This window comes from Spermophilus citellus (assembly GCF_964194105.1).
Source record: "Spermophilus citellus genome assembly, chromosome: 8".
In the NCBI taxonomy this organism is placed as follows: Eukaryota; Metazoa; Chordata; class Mammalia; order Rodentia; family Sciuridae; genus Spermophilus; species Spermophilus citellus.
The window spans coordinates 54,883,585-54,901,753 of NC_138189.1; the positions used below are offsets into that span (position 1 = coordinate 54,883,585).

At 33.7% G+C, this 18,169-nt stretch overlaps 1 protein-coding gene across 6 annotated transcripts in view; it reads right to left on the reverse strand.

Annotated features, from left to right (window-relative positions):
• LOC308654094 (UDP-glucuronosyltransferase 2A1) overlaps positions 1 to 17,865 on the reverse strand; it is a gene marked incomplete at both ends in the record, with an annotated part of 49,748 nt that extends 31,883 nt beyond the window's left edge. For 2 of the 6 annotated variants that reach the window (XM_081303060.1, XM_081303059.1), the window contains 2 exons: positions 4,870 to 5,499; positions 17,151 to 17,865. In XM_081303060.1, the coding sequence (XP_081159186.1) occupies positions 4,870 to 5,499; positions 17,151 to 17,865 (1,345 nt within the window). The remainder of the gene's footprint in view (positions 1 to 4,869; positions 5,500 to 17,150) is intronic. The other 4 variants (XM_081303065.1, XM_081303062.1, XM_081303063.1 and 1 more) reach the window with 3 other exon arrangements.
• Between the last annotated feature and the right edge of the window lie 304 nt (positions 17,866 to 18,169).

The window sequence follows — 18,169 nt, forward strand, 5'->3', positions numbered from 1 at the left end:
TTTAGTAATAAAATACAAAAGATGATTTGATATCATAACAAAAGTAAAAACTAGTCTTCACAAAAGTTACGTCTTATTCTATTTTCTATTGCTATTACAAAATACCTGAGGCCAAGTAATATTTAAAGAAAATGTATTTACTTAGCTTACAGTTTGGGAGACTAAAGCCCAAGATCAAGTCTAATGCCCAAAGATTCTGACGATGGCCTTTTGGCTACATCACCAAATGGTGGATGGAATCATGGAAGAGTCACATGAAAAAAGGAAAGATCAATCACAGGGCAAGGCAGAGAGCAAGAGGGGCACAGGGACTAGATTTGTTCTTATTATATTGACTTGCTCTCACAGAAACTAACCTGGTTCCTCCAGAACTATATTACATAATGCGATGTCCCCAGTCACTTGAGAACCTTCCACTAGTGGAAGAACTTTTCACTAGTCCCCATTTATTAAGTGATCTATCAACTCAACACTGCCACACTGGAACTATTTTTCCAGCACATGAAATTTTGGAGGACATACTCAAGTCATATCCAAACCACAGCAATTAAGGACCAAATTTATAGCACTAATGGTGTTACTATTAATTTTCGTCTCTGAGATAAAGTCATTTTTCAAAATTTTTTTGTTGGAAGGTTATCTACAAATAATACAGGAAACAGAAATATACTTAATTCCCTTTACGTGCATGTAGCTATTTTGATAGGTTTAAGGCAGTCTCTGTACAATTCCAGCCGTTTTTCATAGAACAGTGGTTACATTATAAGCAATGATAGTTTTGTTGCAAGGATATGTTTGCCTTTTTTTTTCATAGAGAATACATTTGAAAAACAATGAGAAATGTTTATACTATAGAAATAAAGAATATACACTAGATTTTGCTTTGTATTATGATGTTTACTTTCTCTTTTGTTAAGACATCTAGTAGAAAGAAGCCCCTTTTACTGAATGTCAAACAGTATATTACAGTACTAAAAATTTAGTCCTTTGGTCAAGGTAAAGGTAATTTTATAAAGGTAATTATTTTTAAAAAGATAATTTTGGTAATTTTATTGATATGTATCAATAAAAAATAAGAAAAAAAAGGAAACTGGAAAAAAGGCCTAATATGTAAGAGCAGTACCTGCAAAAATAACTGAGTAAAAAAATTGATCAGATATTCTTGGCAGATCACAAACTAAAAATATTTTAAATATTTTATCTTAATACTGCCAGGAAGAACTGGCAAAGTGGGACCTTCCAGTTGCCTTATCTTTTTAACCACTTTCACTTTGGTATCCAGGACTCAGCCTTTCTATAGCTTAGCAAAACTCATCCTCAAATACTATTCAAGTGGGCCGGGGATGTGGCTCAAGCGCTAGCGCGCTCGCCTGGCATGCGTGGGCCCGTGTTCGATCCTCAGCACCACATACAAACAAATGTTGTGTCCGCCGAAAACTAAAAAATAAATATTAAAATTCTCTCTCTCTTTAAAAAAAAAATACTATCCAAGTGAAATCTATCTATGTACTGTACAAAGACCTCTCAGAAATCTCTAAAGAGATCAGACAGTGCAATTTGAAGGTTTCACACCAGACACTTGGACTGAGGCAGATTTATTAATAGATTTGTAAGAAAAATTTAGATTCTTCCCTGGGTCTGCAAAGGTCTACTAGGTCATTAAAAGCAGGATAACAAGCTTGATCTATCTGACTCAATTTTGCCTGTCTTCTTTGCTCAGCATCACCTTGGATCCCAGGAGCAACAGTTCAGATCAAATACATATTACGATGAGGTGAAACCACCCCCAAGTAACAGTAACTTTCCTATTATTGACAGGGCCCCAGTTGACCAATCCTGAGATAATGGTCAACCTTACCAGTTTGGCCAAGACTGCTGCTTAATTATGCATATTTCTGGCTCACCTTGTCTAAATAATAATTACCTTGGAAGCTCCTGTCAGTGCCTTGGAAGACAGGGCTAAGAACATGTGTACCCTCATCTTCCTGGTGAAGCTACACTGATTACAACTCCTTTCCTGTTTTTCACCATCACTTTTTTCACTCGGTTTTTGACAAAAGTGGCTGGACCTGATTTGTTGGCATCCCCACAATTGGGCCTCTCCCCTAGGACTTGGGTAACAGATTTACTTCTCGATATGAGTAGCAATGATTTTTACATTCCCTAATATTCCTTCTTCATTAGCTGTTTGAAGAATATTTGAAAACAGAGATTAATTTTATCATTTCATCCATAAGATTTAAGATCTCCTAATACAGAAAAGAGGCTTCTGGATCAGTGTGGTTAGTTGTGTTCTTGCTACTTATCTCTCCTCTTTAAAACATTTGCAGTTATTATTTAGCATAGTTAAACATATCATTTTCCTTGTCTGTTTTTCACACACAAAACTGAAAAACAACCATTGTAAGGAAAACTCCACAGAAATTTGACAAGTTAAATCTCCTGTGTTCAAACACAATAATATAAAATATAAGGTATCTGCACTCTTTCAGTATCAGTGTCTACTTACAGGATGTTGCTAATACTTTAACAATGAAATTGCGAAATAAGACAAAGTAGATTTTACTAGTTCTTCTTGGCAGTATACTAAAATAAAGTATTTAAGACAGTTATTGTTATTCAAATATTTTTGTAAGATGAGGAGCATAAGAGATTTATGTAAATAAGATATTTAATTTCTTAAAAGGTAGGATTTCTGAAATTAGATTATTATCCTTGTAAACATGAGAAGCTGGGAATTTTTTCTTTTACAAAGGCTTTTTCACAGATTATATAATTTGTCTACGCTTCCTTTGAGAAAAAAAAATATTTATTGCATACTATAGGCCATTTACATTTTGAAGGTATTTACTGACAATTTTCTATGTATAGAGCCCCATGGTAGTGTAATTAACAATTTGTTATTTAAAAGCCCCTGAGTCGTTTGGTAAAAAAAAAAAAAAAAAAAAAAAAATTTCAATATAAGCATAATTCATTATAATTGACACTGTATTCCACATATATCATATTTAACTTCTTAAATAATACAGTAAAATTATTATCCCCATTTTGCTAATGAGAAAGCACTTAAACTAGAAGTTAATTAAATTGCTCATTAGACAGTAAGCAAGAGTAGCCAGAACCCAGAACCTCGGGGGCTTTCCAAGACCCTTCACCATCTTGATTTTGTAATCTTCTTATAAATAAAGTGTTTTGTTATCTTAGTACCCCAATAGTCAGTATGTGATATACCATAGGCAGTGATAAGTATTACAGAATACATTCCAGATAGCTTGAGAAATAATCAGGAGAATAACATCTTAATTTAAATCAAAATGTGTTTTTGTGGTATATAAAATTTAAAAGTCTCCCAAAATATAGTTGAAGAATATAAAATATATAATTTTACTTACAAAATTCTAATTGCTATACCTCCAAAATCATAAGCAAATTTTAATTACTTTAAACACATTTTATTTTATATATGTGATATGTACAATATCTTCTCTCTAGACAAATTCTATGGAAAACTTAAAAATTTTAAGTGATGATGATTGAAGAATATTCCAGAACTCTGTTTTACTTTTTTTTTATTATATAGCATGTATACATATCTGACATCCTTTACATTTTATGTATTTATTTTACACTGTCTCCTCTCGTTACAATGTAAGCTCTATAGAGGTGGAGACTTTATTTACTTTGCTCATTGTTGTGTTTCTAATACCTAGAAAACTGACAGATAATATATTGGGGTTAAATAAATATTTTTTTTCAAAAAAAATTCCACAAAAGAAAGAGGGAAGAAAATTAGAAAGGAATGGAGGGAGGTAGGGAGTGAGAGCAAAAGGCGCAGAAAAGGATATGATTGTGTACATTATATTAATAAGAAAGTACAACTGGTAGCTTAAACTGTTAATCTCTGCTACTAATTAATATTCCTGGGTAATACTGACAGATATGGAGTAAAAATCATTTAGAATAAAATAAGTTTTAAAAAAATTAAGGAAAGAAAGCTCATGAGAGAAAGAAAAGTGATATTAAAAAACACCCATAACTATTTCAACAATTGACATTATTTTATTTGATTCTTATAAGGAATCTATGAAGTAAGGAAACCTGAGGCTTGCTAAAGGATACAGAAAGATTATTTTGAGAGCTCACTAGCCCATATAACCAATAACCCTAATGATGGATACTGAGAGGCAGAGTAGAGTATTAAGTCAGGTTCTTTAATATCTAATTTTAAGGGTTTTTTTTGAATTTTTTTCTACAAAGACTGAAGACTAAAGAAGAGAAAGTAAATTATTTATTACCGCAAAATATTTTCCAGACCACTTTGGGGCAATGTCATAGTTTTTGCTAGTAAATGTACTTACATATTTGAAGTTTTATTAATACACTGTGAAACTGTTATCTTAAAACACACAACATTATTTCCATTAAGAGATATCAGCAATTAGGCACAGTGGCACATGCCTGCAATCCTAGCTATTCAGAGGCCAAAGCAGGAGGACTACAAGGTCAAGGCCAGTCCTTGCAATTTAGGAAGAACCTGTCTAAAAATAAAAAATAAAAATTTGAAGGGGTGAGGATGTAGCTCAGTGGAGTGCCCTGGGTTTAATCCCCAGTATCCAAGGGTGGGGGGTTTGAGAGAGAGAGAGAGAGAGAGAGAGAGAGAGAGAGAGAGAGAGAGAGAATAGCATACAACTTAATACCACCATCTCATTTTATTTTTGGAATTTATCCAAAGACAATAGGGAATTTTTTAGAGATATAATAAGTCCAATTACTTCTGCTTATGCATCCAAGGATGGAAAATTTTTGCTGTGTTGACAATAAAAATGAAAGATCTGGAGTCATTAATGAGAGATAATTTTAGAGACTTACCTAGTACTTTGCTGTAGTATGAATTCCATTCTCCCCAGTAGGATTGAAATATATAGTCTTGCAGAGAATATGATAATGTATTTTTAACCCTTTCACCAAAGGTCATCTGGTCAGTGAGCTCTGACAAGGCTGCAGGAACATAGGACACTGGTGCAGGGATTTTCCCACAGTTTCTCTCCACTGTTGAGGCTGGAGAAAACCTTAATGTGTACATAAATGGGATTCCTAATTTGAGAGCAACAAGGTCACCACAGATTGTAACTGGGTCTGCTACCAACACATCAAAACCACCGTTCTGAAGTCTTGCCATTAATGAAGGGTTGTTTAATACACCATCACAGATTTGTATATTCATTTGGAAAAAAGTATCTAGAAGTTTTCCTAGTTCTTTGTAGAAAGTCCACATTGTGAAAGGAGTTGGTCTGTGGTTTATCCACAGCATTATCATATGTTCAATTATGGAGTCTAGATTTCTCGTCTTGTAAGAAACAGGTATCTCTTCAAACTTCACAGGAAAATCAGGACTCGAGTTGATGAGCAGAGTTTCTGATGAAGCCAGTATGGTGACACTGTGATTTCTTTGAATCAACTCTTCTATTATAATCTTAATATTTAACCAATGGCTACAATCTGTAGGCCAAATTAGCACGTTCCCACTTAGAACTATTTCAGTCAAAGTAAGATTTAAAATCAGCAGCTGGACAAACTTCTTAGACATGGTGATATTTACTAGGGAAATCATTCTATTGCAGATCTTTTAAGATGAAAAGAAACCTTCCATATATATTTAGGTAGATTTTTTTTTCAAATAAAACAATGGTTAATGTGATGAATATACTCATTCACAGGTCAATTGATCTATAGGTCAAAAGGAAAACAATATAATTCAAATTCTTATGTGTATAATATGATTGTTCCAATAATAAAAGTGATATCTACTCCTATTTTGAGAAAAAGAATCAAGGAGGAGATAAGCCTAGTATCTGTGTACTCTGAGATAATAACTATTAGTAGTAAAATGTATCTTTAATATAGATTTCCCAAATTTAGATTTAAAAAGATTTTAGAATCCTTTATTATATAAGCCATTGTGACAAAAATGTTGGTTGTCTACATTATAAGGCATCTTTACATGTATTATCTTATTTAGTTTTTTTTTTTCACAATCTTGTATGGCAGAAATTATTTGCTTCATTTTGTGGGTAACAAAGTCAAAGGTTGAGTTCCATATCTGAAAGTGGATGACAAAGTAGTACAACTGGAGCTATAATCTAGCATTTTATTTTATTAATTGCTGAACCAACATTATTGTCACTTCCCCATAGTTCATATTTTTGGAGAAAAATAAAAATAACATCCTTCACTTAAAGGATGTTTGCTCAAACATTTCAAGATATTTCAGATTGACTCCATGATGGAGTAAATTTCTAAACATTTGATAGAAAACAGTTTTATGCTCTAAAAGAAATTATCATTGTATCCTATTCACTTCTTACAAGAGATTTTTCACTTTCTCCTATCTGACATGTTCATACACATTTTTTTTTAAAAAAAGGAGACACAGCCTTTTTAATTTAGAGGTGTGGAGTAGATTAACTTAGGAGGATTCTTAAGTACAGTACCCTGTACCCCTAGGTTGAAAACTATTCTTTTACAAGCTATCAGACTAGAGAATTACCTCAACATTTTCAGCTTAAACTTGCTCAAGAATAAATGAGAGATAATAACACCAATTTGTTGAATTACTTTGTAAATTGGCAATCATATCTGCAGAGCCACTTTGCAAACTCTTTGGTTCAGAGCAAGGGTATAGACATGTCAGAGGTTTAGTATATTTTCCTGAAAATTAGGAATTCAAAAACATTGATCAGCCAGGCATGGTGCCACATGCCTGTAATCCCAGAGGCTCTTGGGGCTGAGGCAGGAGAATCGCAAATTCAAAGCCAGCCACAGCAAAAAGCAAGGCACTAAGCAACTCAGTGAGACCCTGTCTCTAGATAAAATACAAAAGGGCTGGGTATGTGGCTCAGTGGTTAAGCACTTCTGGGTTTAATTCCTGATACAAAAAAAAAAAAATCAACTTTGATCATTAAATCAGTGATCTAGCAATATAACAACTAATTAGACATGTATATAGAGATATCAAATTCAATCCTTTGTGAATCCCAAACTGAACAAGTATATAACAATTCCATTTTAAAATTATTAGAGGCTGTCATTAAAAAGATAAATGAGAACACAGTGATTTTAAAGGATAAAAACAGAAATTAAGAATGTAACTCAAACGTTGGGCTTTCCATTTAAATTTGGCTACTCTTAAATTGTGTAATTTTAGGCCTTTGGGTAACAAAAGGATCCAGAAGACAGATAAAGGAAAAAGGAAAAAGAGAAGTATACTTTCAGAATTAAATTTGTGTCCTCTGAAGAGTCAGCCTCGGTGGACTTCCAATAAAAAATACTGTATCATATAAGGCAGAATCAAAAGTCTTTTCCATTGAATGACTGATATCTATATGAGTAAAATATAATTATTAATTTAGAATTACTAACAAAAGCTTATCAAAATACCTATCAGAATTTCAAATGCATTGTAACTACCCCTAAATTATTTGGAATCTAAAATAATGTAAGATTTCAAAAAGTGAATAAGCTACTTTTAAGTGTTCTCTGTGGGACAATATAATAATTGTCTAGTTTAGTAAAGAGCTTTAGGTACTATAATCGGTTAATAGTGAATTTATATGTTTTAAATTTGAAATTACACTTGAATGTTAAAGGATTTAATTGGTATTAACATAGATGTCTCTTATTTATTCTCTGGTTTACTATATATCTAAAATGTTTCATAATTTCAAATAAAAAATAAGTCACTTTTGAAGACATATGTGTAATTTTAGAGACTTAAATATCCATATGTAGAAAAATAATAATTTGTGTCAAATATGTTTGATCCCATGACAAAATGAAACAGTAATTTAAAATTATTATGCTTGTTAACACTATGGTTTCACTAATAGCTATTCTGAATAAGGTATGAGTAAGTGAGTTACAGGGATATTGTTTTGGAGAGAGTTTAGGTCCAACTTATGGAACACTATCATTTGCAAGAAGTAGGTCAAGAGAACTTTAAATGACCTCAGAATCACATGCCTAGAAGGGGTAAATTAGATGATTATGTTATTATTTTGGTTCTGTCCAATGTTCTTCAGTGTTTTACTTTTAAAATCAAATAGTTGAGATATATCTCATAACAATAAAAATACCGCATTTCACAATTGTGGCTATTTGAGAATGGAACACCTTAAATATAACTGAAGATTCCAGGAAACAACTAATACTTTTAAAATGTCTGTGAATTATCAATGTAAAAGTGCCACAAGTGAACAAGCCATAGAAAAATTATACCAATTACAGTATTGTCCTTGTATTCTATATTAAGTAGCCATTTTCATTCTAACATCTATATACTTTGAAAGAGAGGACTATGAAAGGTAATAAAACAGAATCACTTTTCTCAGAATCACATTTAATAAGATTGTGTATTTTAAACAGTTTCTAGTGAATGCTTAGTTATCTGCATGAAATTAAATCAGGATAAAAGTTTCTTAAAATGTGTGTGATGTTATTTAAACTGAGAATTCTTCAAATAACATTTGTATAAAGTTTCTTTTTAAAAAAAAAAAAATCCCTGCAAAGATACTTTCTTGCCTGATAAAAGTTTTCTTGCGTTACCTGAGCATCACACTGGCTAAGAATTACCTATGCTGATTCTTGTTTTCATTGTCTCCCAAATTTTAGAGATGGTCCCTGAGGCCACAAAACCTGGAAACCAGCCTTCATGATGTTTAAGAACAGGCATAATCAAAGCTTCATCACCTTAACTTTTATCCTCCCAATGTTACTGAAATGAAAGTCTGGCTACCCAATGCTTGAATGTCAATATTCAGGAGATGAGAGTTGGAAGGAAGAATTTAGGATTTTTGTTTATTTTGGCTGTACTGGGAATTGAACCCAGGGGTGCTCAAACACTGAGCTACATCCCCAGTCCTTTTTATTTGTTATTTTGAGGCAGGGTCTTGCAAAATTGACCAGGCTGGCCTCACACCTGTGATCCACCTGTCTCAGCCTCCCAAGTAGCTAGGATCACAGGAAGGCACACCATACTGAACCAAGAGGCAGCATCTTGAGATAAAGGGCCAGTATCTTTAGAAGATTCAGGGAATAACTCAAAACTCCATCTCTGGGTGGGAATATGCCTGAGGCATAAAGGGCTTTTATAGAAAGGGAAGGAGGAGCAGGTCAGGAAGGAGTGGAGTCCTGGTCACCTAGGCCTTGTCTTCTTTTTACTTATCATAATGGACCTTGACTTCCTGGTACTAGCTTCTATAGCTAATTTGAGTTTTTCTTTTGCAAAACTGAGATTCAACATAGGAGTGGTCTACTACTGAGATGTATTCCAAGTATCCCCCCACATTTTCTTTTTCTTTTTCTTTCTTTCTTTTTTTTTTTTTTTTTTTTTTGAGACAGGTTCTTGCTAAATTGCCCAAGCTGGCCTCAAAATTGTGATCCTTCCATCTCAGCCTCCTCAGTGCTGGAATTGCTGTCATGTGCTACCTAGCCCAGTCAGGTGGGTCTTCTCTTTAGAACTTACAATGCCCAGACAAAAGGGGGTAGACTTAGATTATGCAAAAAGGAATAGGAAGAAGAGCTCTGACAAGGACAGTTTCCCGGAAGGGCTTCCCAGTTCCACCATCAGGGCTTCAGTTTGATTGGAGTTCCTTGCTTAGTGTTTACTTAACTTTTGAAAGCTTAAATTTAAATTTACTTTTTTAAAAAAATAATTGTGTATAGAAACGGATTTTTTCCAATGTTTCTTTTCAGTCTAGATCCTGAACTCAAATGATTCTCTACTTTCTGGATTGTAGCCTCAGCCTTTCTGGATAGCCTCATCATTTGCAAACCCATGAGGACAATGAAACCTATTTCTTATAGTTGTGAGGAATGAGCAAAATACTGCATGTAAATTATTCAGAGTAACATTTGTGCTCAATAGATATTTGCTATATATAATACTGTGGTGGAAATAATTTTACTTTTAAAATGATCATATAAATCAGATCTGATCACCTTGACCTACCACATCTCCCTCTTCCTACAATGGCACACGGGAATATCTGAAATTTCCTGAATAATGCAAGTCAGTAATGTTCAGTCTGCAGGCACATAACAAATAATGTGATATCAATAAAATTACAAGCACCAAAGTTCACAGATGATTTAACTTAATAAACATGCACATGAGTATACTCAGAAAAATGATCACCTCCATTTCTTTTCATTCTGAAATACTTTCATAAATGGGAACAAAAAAGAGTGGCTGCTATCTCTTGAAATTTTGAATGTCTGACAGCCAGTTCCATCTCTAATGCAGTGCCTCTGTCTGTCACCCAGCTCATGGGTCACTGCCAGAGAGTATTTGAAAGATTCTAACCAAGCAATATTAATGTAAATAAAAAATAATGAAAGGAAGGAAGGAAGGAAGGAAGGAAGGAAGGAAGGAAGGAAGGAGAGAATCAAGTAAAAGATTAGGAAGAAGGAAAAATAGGGAAAAGAAAATGGCTCAAATAGAAATGCATTATTTTTCAGGGAAAGGACTACAATATACTTTTTTTTTTCCTTTAAAATTACTTCTAGAAATCAAGGACCACAGAGACTTAAGCACTCAATATATTTATTTTCCAGAACTTTATTTTACATTGACCACTTCTGCTAAATTATTTCCTAGTTTCACTCAAATATCTTAAGAGCATCATTCTTCTTTCTAAAGATTGTCTATAGTTATAACAGATGGCATTAAATCTTAAAGACTATTAATCCAGCTTTCATAAGTAATGCTATATTATGGCACTGTATACATAATATATGAATCTAATAAGTAAAGAATATTCTTTTCAAATCCTGCAGTTTTAAAGTGCCAAAGAGTTAAACTGCAGATAACAATATACTGTGCTTATAGATTATAAATATTTTCACTGTCATACAATTGTTATATTCTTCTCTCCTTAAATGTGGACACAACTTTGATGACTTTTTACTGATATTATGAAAAAAAATGAAATTCACCTGGTTCAATTTTAAACAAATGTTTGAAATCTGTAGAGGCATTTCTTACTCTCAGAAGCTGCTTATGAAGCTCTTTTAGAGCAGGAAAGAATATTCTCAAACAACACACCTAAGGCAACAGAATCACATGGAGACCTATACCTTAAGGAATACTGAGTTACCTAGTGATAACATGGCCCAATTAAACTCTGTTCATCAAATTAAGAACAGGCAAGACATGGAATGAATAGTTGATTCCAGATACTAAATACATTACAAGGAAAAAAATCCAAGAAAGTTTACACCAAAAATACTCCGAATAATTGATGATGTCAACTTGAAATTTAAATTAAGAGAGAGAGAGAGAGAGAGAGAGAGAGAGAGAAGAGAGGAGAGAGGAGAGAGAGAGAAGCTTTGACACCTAGCTAGGAAGGTGCAGACACTCAGAGATTAAAGATCCACTTTGAGACTCTCATTACATTCTTTTGCAAAGAGATAATCTTAGGGAAATTTGGTCTGTTTATTTACTCAGGTGTAAAAATTTGAGACCTGAGTGGATATAGGTTCATTATTGGTTTAAATTCTTTAATGAATTAGAAAAGTAGAAAATAAATTCAAACTACAATTTAGAAGGAAAATTTCACAATCAGTTCTATGCATCATACTACATCTACGATGGCTTGCATGAAAATAAGCTACTCTATCATGTGAGTACTTTTACTTCTTACCTGGTCTGTCGAATGTGAGTGTTCATGTCTGTGGCATGAATGAGAATATGGTGTTTTAGTAAAAACAAACTTAAATAGTCATTCTAACTCGGAAGAGTATAATTCAACTAGAAACATGACACTGAATATCAAGATTAGAGCTGTACAAATCTATATTGCATTCCCATGAACAAATTAAGGAAGATTAGTATCATGTCTTAAGATGGGAGAATAGTGTGATATTATTACCAGCATTGCCTTACAGACAAAATACAATGGAACATGTGATTTTTAAATTCCAGCCTAAGGTAAGTAAACCAAGGATAACACAAATATGAATGAGTAGCATTGTATCCACATGAATTATAAATTAAAACTTCAGGATGAATAGGTGATTAAAAACAGACATGATAGGATAAAAAATAAACATTTAATATGACTCAAGAATATTCCACATACTGTTTTCTCTTCCATTAACTGAGATGCTACACATATTCAGGTATCTCTGTTAATTTACACATGCACAAGGACATGAAGGAGATTTTTTTTTAGGAACTTGAAAGCCTCATTGCTTCATAAAATTTCCATTTGTTCTTTACTTATCTTTATTTTTAATGACATTCAGTTTTAATGCTATGATGCAGACCATTTGTTTATGTCTTCATAGGACACTGCAGGCTTCTATGTAATCATTGTACCTGTGCTTTGTTTTGTCTGAAGGGAAAGAGTTGGGTTTCCTTCATAACCAGGAGATAAACATCTGTTTTGTAAGTTGGGGGCAACTGGTTAACATATCCAGAGAAGGTGATGACTTTTGCTGATACAAATTGATTTTTAACTACAATGGGCTCACTAGTTTTTGATCCCATTCATTCACCTTTCACATCTAACACTTGTATCCACATGCTGTCCCATGCATGTTTGTTTTGGTTCATATAGATCAATTTTACAATAGTTTTATAACACAGAGGTTTGTAGAAAAGAAGCCAATGCATGTCAATAGCTATCACCACACAGGAACTTCAAATTTTCTCTTCCTAACATTTACGTAAAATACTGTATACAACTTAACAAAAGTGAGAAACATTTTGATGTTTCTGTGCTTACCAGGTTTATCATGAAATCAATATAAAACAGTAAATATATAACATTAAGATTGTCCAAAGTATGAACTATAATTATGGAGTGTGAAATACCCATTGTTGGCTGAGAAGATAATCAGGTTTACAATAAACATGATTAAGCCCACTGCTTAGCTTCAAATCATTTGAGTGTGGACAACTTCAGAAATGTGCTATGTATGAAAATAGAAAACTAGGAAGCAAACTTCACATTACCAGGAAAGTGGAAAACATGGCAACAAAGCTACCATTAGAGAGATAAAGTGCGTATGTAGCATTATTATACAGATAATACTTAAATCTCTAACCCATTACATTTCTTCAGATTTCACCCCACCTAACAATTGCTTATTGGATTTCACCAAATATTCCCATAAGTATCACATGCACAACATTTATTTACATTTTTTATTTTAGTTGTTGTTAATCTAGGGATTGAACCTAGGTCTCACACACATTAGGTATCCACCACTGGACTCCATTCCAGTGACAAAATCTCAGGGTCTCACTGAGACGGTCTCAGGGACCTGTTAAGTTGCGCAGGCTGGCCTTGAACTTGCAATCCTCCTACCTCAGTCTCCCCAGTTACTGAGATCATAAACAGGCACCACTGTGTCCAAAAACATGTACAAAATTAAATGTGTTATTTCTTTTCTTGAATTTTCTCTCTCCTATATTCACATCCTGAGTGATTTGCACCATTTATCACTTACTGAAGTCAGAAATATTGAATCAATTTTAATTTCTTCTTCATCCCTCTTAACAATCCTCATTAATTAGCCATTGGTTTTAATTAATTAGACCTAAAAAAAAAGCTAACACTAATTGAATGGTTAGTATCTCTCAGATTTTATTCTAAAATTCCATCATGGATTAATTAATTTAGTCCTTTTAGAATTCTCTTAGAAATAAAATAAACCAAGTTGGGCATGATGGCACATGCCGGTAATCCCAGCGGCTAGGAAGGCGTAATACACAGCCGAATTTGAAAAGACCTTTAAAGAAGAGCTAATAGATACTCTTTAATTTATTTTAGGAAACAGAAAAAGAGGGATCACTTCAAAACTCATTTTATGAGGCCAATATCACCCTGTTTCCAAAACCAGGCAAAGACACATCAAAGAAAGAAAACTTCAGACCAACATCTCTAATGAACATAGATGCAAAAATTCTCAATAAAATTCTGGCAAATTTAATACAAAAACATATCAAAAAGATCATGCACCATGATCAAGTAGGGTTCACCCCACAGATGCAAGTTTGGTGCAACATACAGAAATCAATAAATGTAATTCATCACATCAATTGACTTAAATATAAGAACGATATGATCATCTCAATAGATACAGAAAAAAAAATACAGCACTCCTTCATGTTCAAAACACTAGAAAAACTAGGGATAACAGGAACATATCTCAACATTGTAAAAGCTATCTATGCTAAGCCCAAGGCCAACATCATTCTAAATAGAGAAAAATTAAAAGTATTCCCTTTAAAATCTGGAACAAGACAGGGTGCCCTCTTTTACCACTTCTATTTAACATAGTTCTGAAAAACTGGCCAGGATAATTAAACATACAAAATAAATTAAGGGGACACAAATAGGAAAAGAAGAACTAAAATTAGCACTATTTTTCAATGATATGAGATTCTGTACCTAGAAGACCCAAAACATTTCAAAGAAAACTTCTAGAACTAGTAAATGAATTTGGCAAAGTAGCAGGATATAAAATCAACACCCATAAATCAAAGGCATTTCTGTGTATCTATGAATAAATAAAACAAAACAAACAAGCCAAAAAATAACTTGGGAATCAACCTAGCAAAAGAGGTAAAAGTCCTCTACAATGAAAACTACAGAACACTAAAGAAAGAAATTAAAGAAGACCTTAGAAGATCAAAAGATCTCCCTTGTTCTCAGATAGGCAGAATTAATATTATCAAAATGACCATACTACCAAAAGCATTATACAGATTTAATGCAATTCCAATCAAAATCCTGCTGACATTTCTCATAGAAATAGAAAAAGCAGTCATGAAATTCATCTGGAAAAATAAGAGAACCTGAAAAGCTAAAGCAATTCTTAGCAGGAAAAGTGAAGCAGGTGACATCACCATACCATACCTTAAACTATACTATAGAGCAATAGTAACAAAAACATCATGGTATTGGCAACAATGGTATAGAATGGTATAGAATAGAGGACAAAGAGACATGGATTACATGTAATTGCAGTTATCTTATATTAGACAAAGGTGCCAAAAAACCCATACAATGGAGAAAATATAGCCTTTTCAACAAATGGTGCTAGGAAAACTGGAAATCCATATGCAACAAAATGAAATTAAACCCTTATCTCTCACCATGCACAAAACTCAAATCAAAGTCAATCAAGGACCTAGGAATTAAACTAGAGACCCTGAATATAATAAAAGAAAAAGTAGGCCTAAATCTCCATCATATTGGATTGGGCCCCTACTTCCTTAATAAGACTCCTACAGCACACAAATTAAAATCGAGAATTAATAAATGGGATGGATTCAAACTAAAAAGCTTCTCCTCAGCAAAAGAAATAATCATTGAGGTGAATAGAGAGCCTACAGAATGGGAGCAAATTTTTACCAATTGCACATCTGATAGAGCACTAATCTCTAAGGTAAATACAGAACTCAAAATGCTAAACACCAAAAACCCAAATAACCCAATCCATAAATGGGCCAAGGAACTGAATAGAAACTTCTCAGAAGAGGATATACACTCAATCAACAAATATATGAAAAAATGTTGAGCATCTCTAGCAATTAGAGAAATGCAAATCAAAACTACTCTAAGATTTCATCTCATTCCAGTCAGAATAGCAGCTATTAAGAATACAAACAACAATGAGTGTTGGTGAGGATGTGGGGAAAAAGGTACACTCATACATTGCTGGTGGGACTGCAAAATGGTGCAGCATTGGAAAGCAGTATGGAGATTCCCTGGAAAACTAGGAATGAAACCACCATTTGACCCAGCTATCCCACTCCTTGGTCTATACCCAAAGGGCATAAAAAACAGCATACTACAGGCACACAGGCACACTTTGTCTTTCTTTGTCTCACACATGAGCTTTTGAGAGATACCTCATATCAAGGACCATTTGTAGTAGGAAACCAAATAATACCAAGGGATACTTATTTACTTAGTTTTTGTGGTGCTGGGAGTTGAACCCTGGACCTCATGCATCCTAGATAAATGTTCTTCCACTGTAAGTCACTTTCTTAACACATGCCCTCACTATCTCTTTCCTAGGGTGATGCTATAACTTAGCCTCAAGTTCTCTATTCTGTCTCCATATCTGTACAGGTATTTTATATAAGATAAAAATCTAGTCACAATCAAAATATCATTTTAAACAGTTCCCAATTGCTTATTAGACACAAACAGAAGTACTAAGCATAATATTGAAGATACTTCAAAAATACTTATTGAATTGTTTCGGTCAATTCTTTTTTTTTTTTTTTTTTTTTTGCATTACTGAGGATTGAACTCAGAGGCATTTTACCACTTAGCTACCTCCCCAGGCCTTTTTATTTTTCATTTGGAGACAGAGTCTCATGAAGTTGCCCACATTGGCTTTAAATTTGTGATCTGCCTGCCTCAGCTTCTTGAGGAACTGAGATTATAGGTATGTGCCATTGCACCCAACTAGTTCATTCTTTCTTGTGTTGATGTTATTAGCATGTTTTTTTTACATGTTTATCCACCTCACATTTTGACCTCAGAAATAGTAAATTATCAGTAATGCCCAATGCCATTTGAAGTCTCCAACACTGGGCACAGTTTCCTTCTCCACACTTACTTTGCAGGAAAACTAATATTTATGGTCTAAAATTTTCTTTATGTATTGCATTATTAAGTTTTTCAGAATTTTATTCTCTTCCTATCATATATTCTCTCCCTTCTCTTCTTTTTTTTTCTGTATCATGTATATATTATCTACGTAATTGATGTTGCAAATATTTTTTTTGTGTGTGTTGTACATGGTATGGAGGATTGAACCCAGAGGTGCTCTACATTGAGCTACACTCCCAGCCCTTATTATTTTTTATTCTGAGACAGGGTCTTGCTAAGTTGCTGAGGCAGGCCTTGAATTTGTGATCCACCACCTGGGCCTTTGTGTAGCTGAGATTATAGGCATGTGCCACAATGCCTGTGCAATGTATTTTATCTTATTTCCTGATATCAAGTGATAGTAATAGTACATCAATATATAGAACTGTGAAACAATAGTATAGGGGCATAAAGAAGAGTTTACTCAAGTCTCTGCTTGTTCACATTCAAATCTTAAAGCAAAAAAATTTTACATACCTAAAGCATTACTATAGTAGGAATCCCATGATTTCCAAAGAGTTTCAAACATGTAATCCTGTAGATGGTAGGAGATAAAATTCCTTACTCTGTCAGCAAAAGACATTCTGTCGGAGAGTTCTGATAAAATAGCAGGAACATAGGAAGGAGGGTATGGAACTTTACCACAGTGCTTTTCCACTGTTGAGGCTGGAGAAAACCTCAAAGAATAAATAAATGGAATTCCCAGTTTTAAAGCTACTATATCACCACAAGGAAATACTGGATCTGACACCAGAACTTCAAAATTGCCGCTCTTCAGCTTTTCCATCAGCTTTTCATTTTTAAGAACACCATCACAAATACCTCTGGACACCTTATGGAAGTCCTTTATGACTTTGGTCATCTCCTGATAGAATCTCCAAAGGGTTGAAGGAGATGGTCTGTGTTCCAGCCACGTCAAAACAAAATTGTTGATCAATCTTTCTACAGTTTCTTTGCTGAAGGGTACTTTATACCTTTCAAATTTCAGAGATGGGCTAACTGTTGGGGTGATGAAAAGTGCACCAGAGGCAACTAGAACAGTCACATTATGCTGTTTCGTAATTAGCTCATCTATGATTATCTTAATATTTAGCCAGTGACTACCTTCCATTGGCCAGATCAGAATTTTCCCGCCAAGCGTGGTTCCTAGGAGACTTATTTGAAGAGACAAAAGCAGAATTTTGTTGAACATGATGTGGCTGATGCGGAAGACTTGAGGCAAATGAATTTATCTGATTTTCAAACAAAAGGGAAAGACAAAGATATTTCTCAATATTAATCCAACATTGATATCTATAAGAACAATCTCTCTGCTGAATGATATTAGAAGTATTAGCTCCATATTTTATGGCTATTACACGTTTGAGAGCAATGTGTCTTACCTTTCAAATGTTTGCTCTGGTTTGGGTTATAATTCCTGTTCTCTGATCCTTCTCTTGAACCTGATCCTTTAGCCCTTTTTTTGTACCTTATAATTGTTCATTTCTTCCCATTAA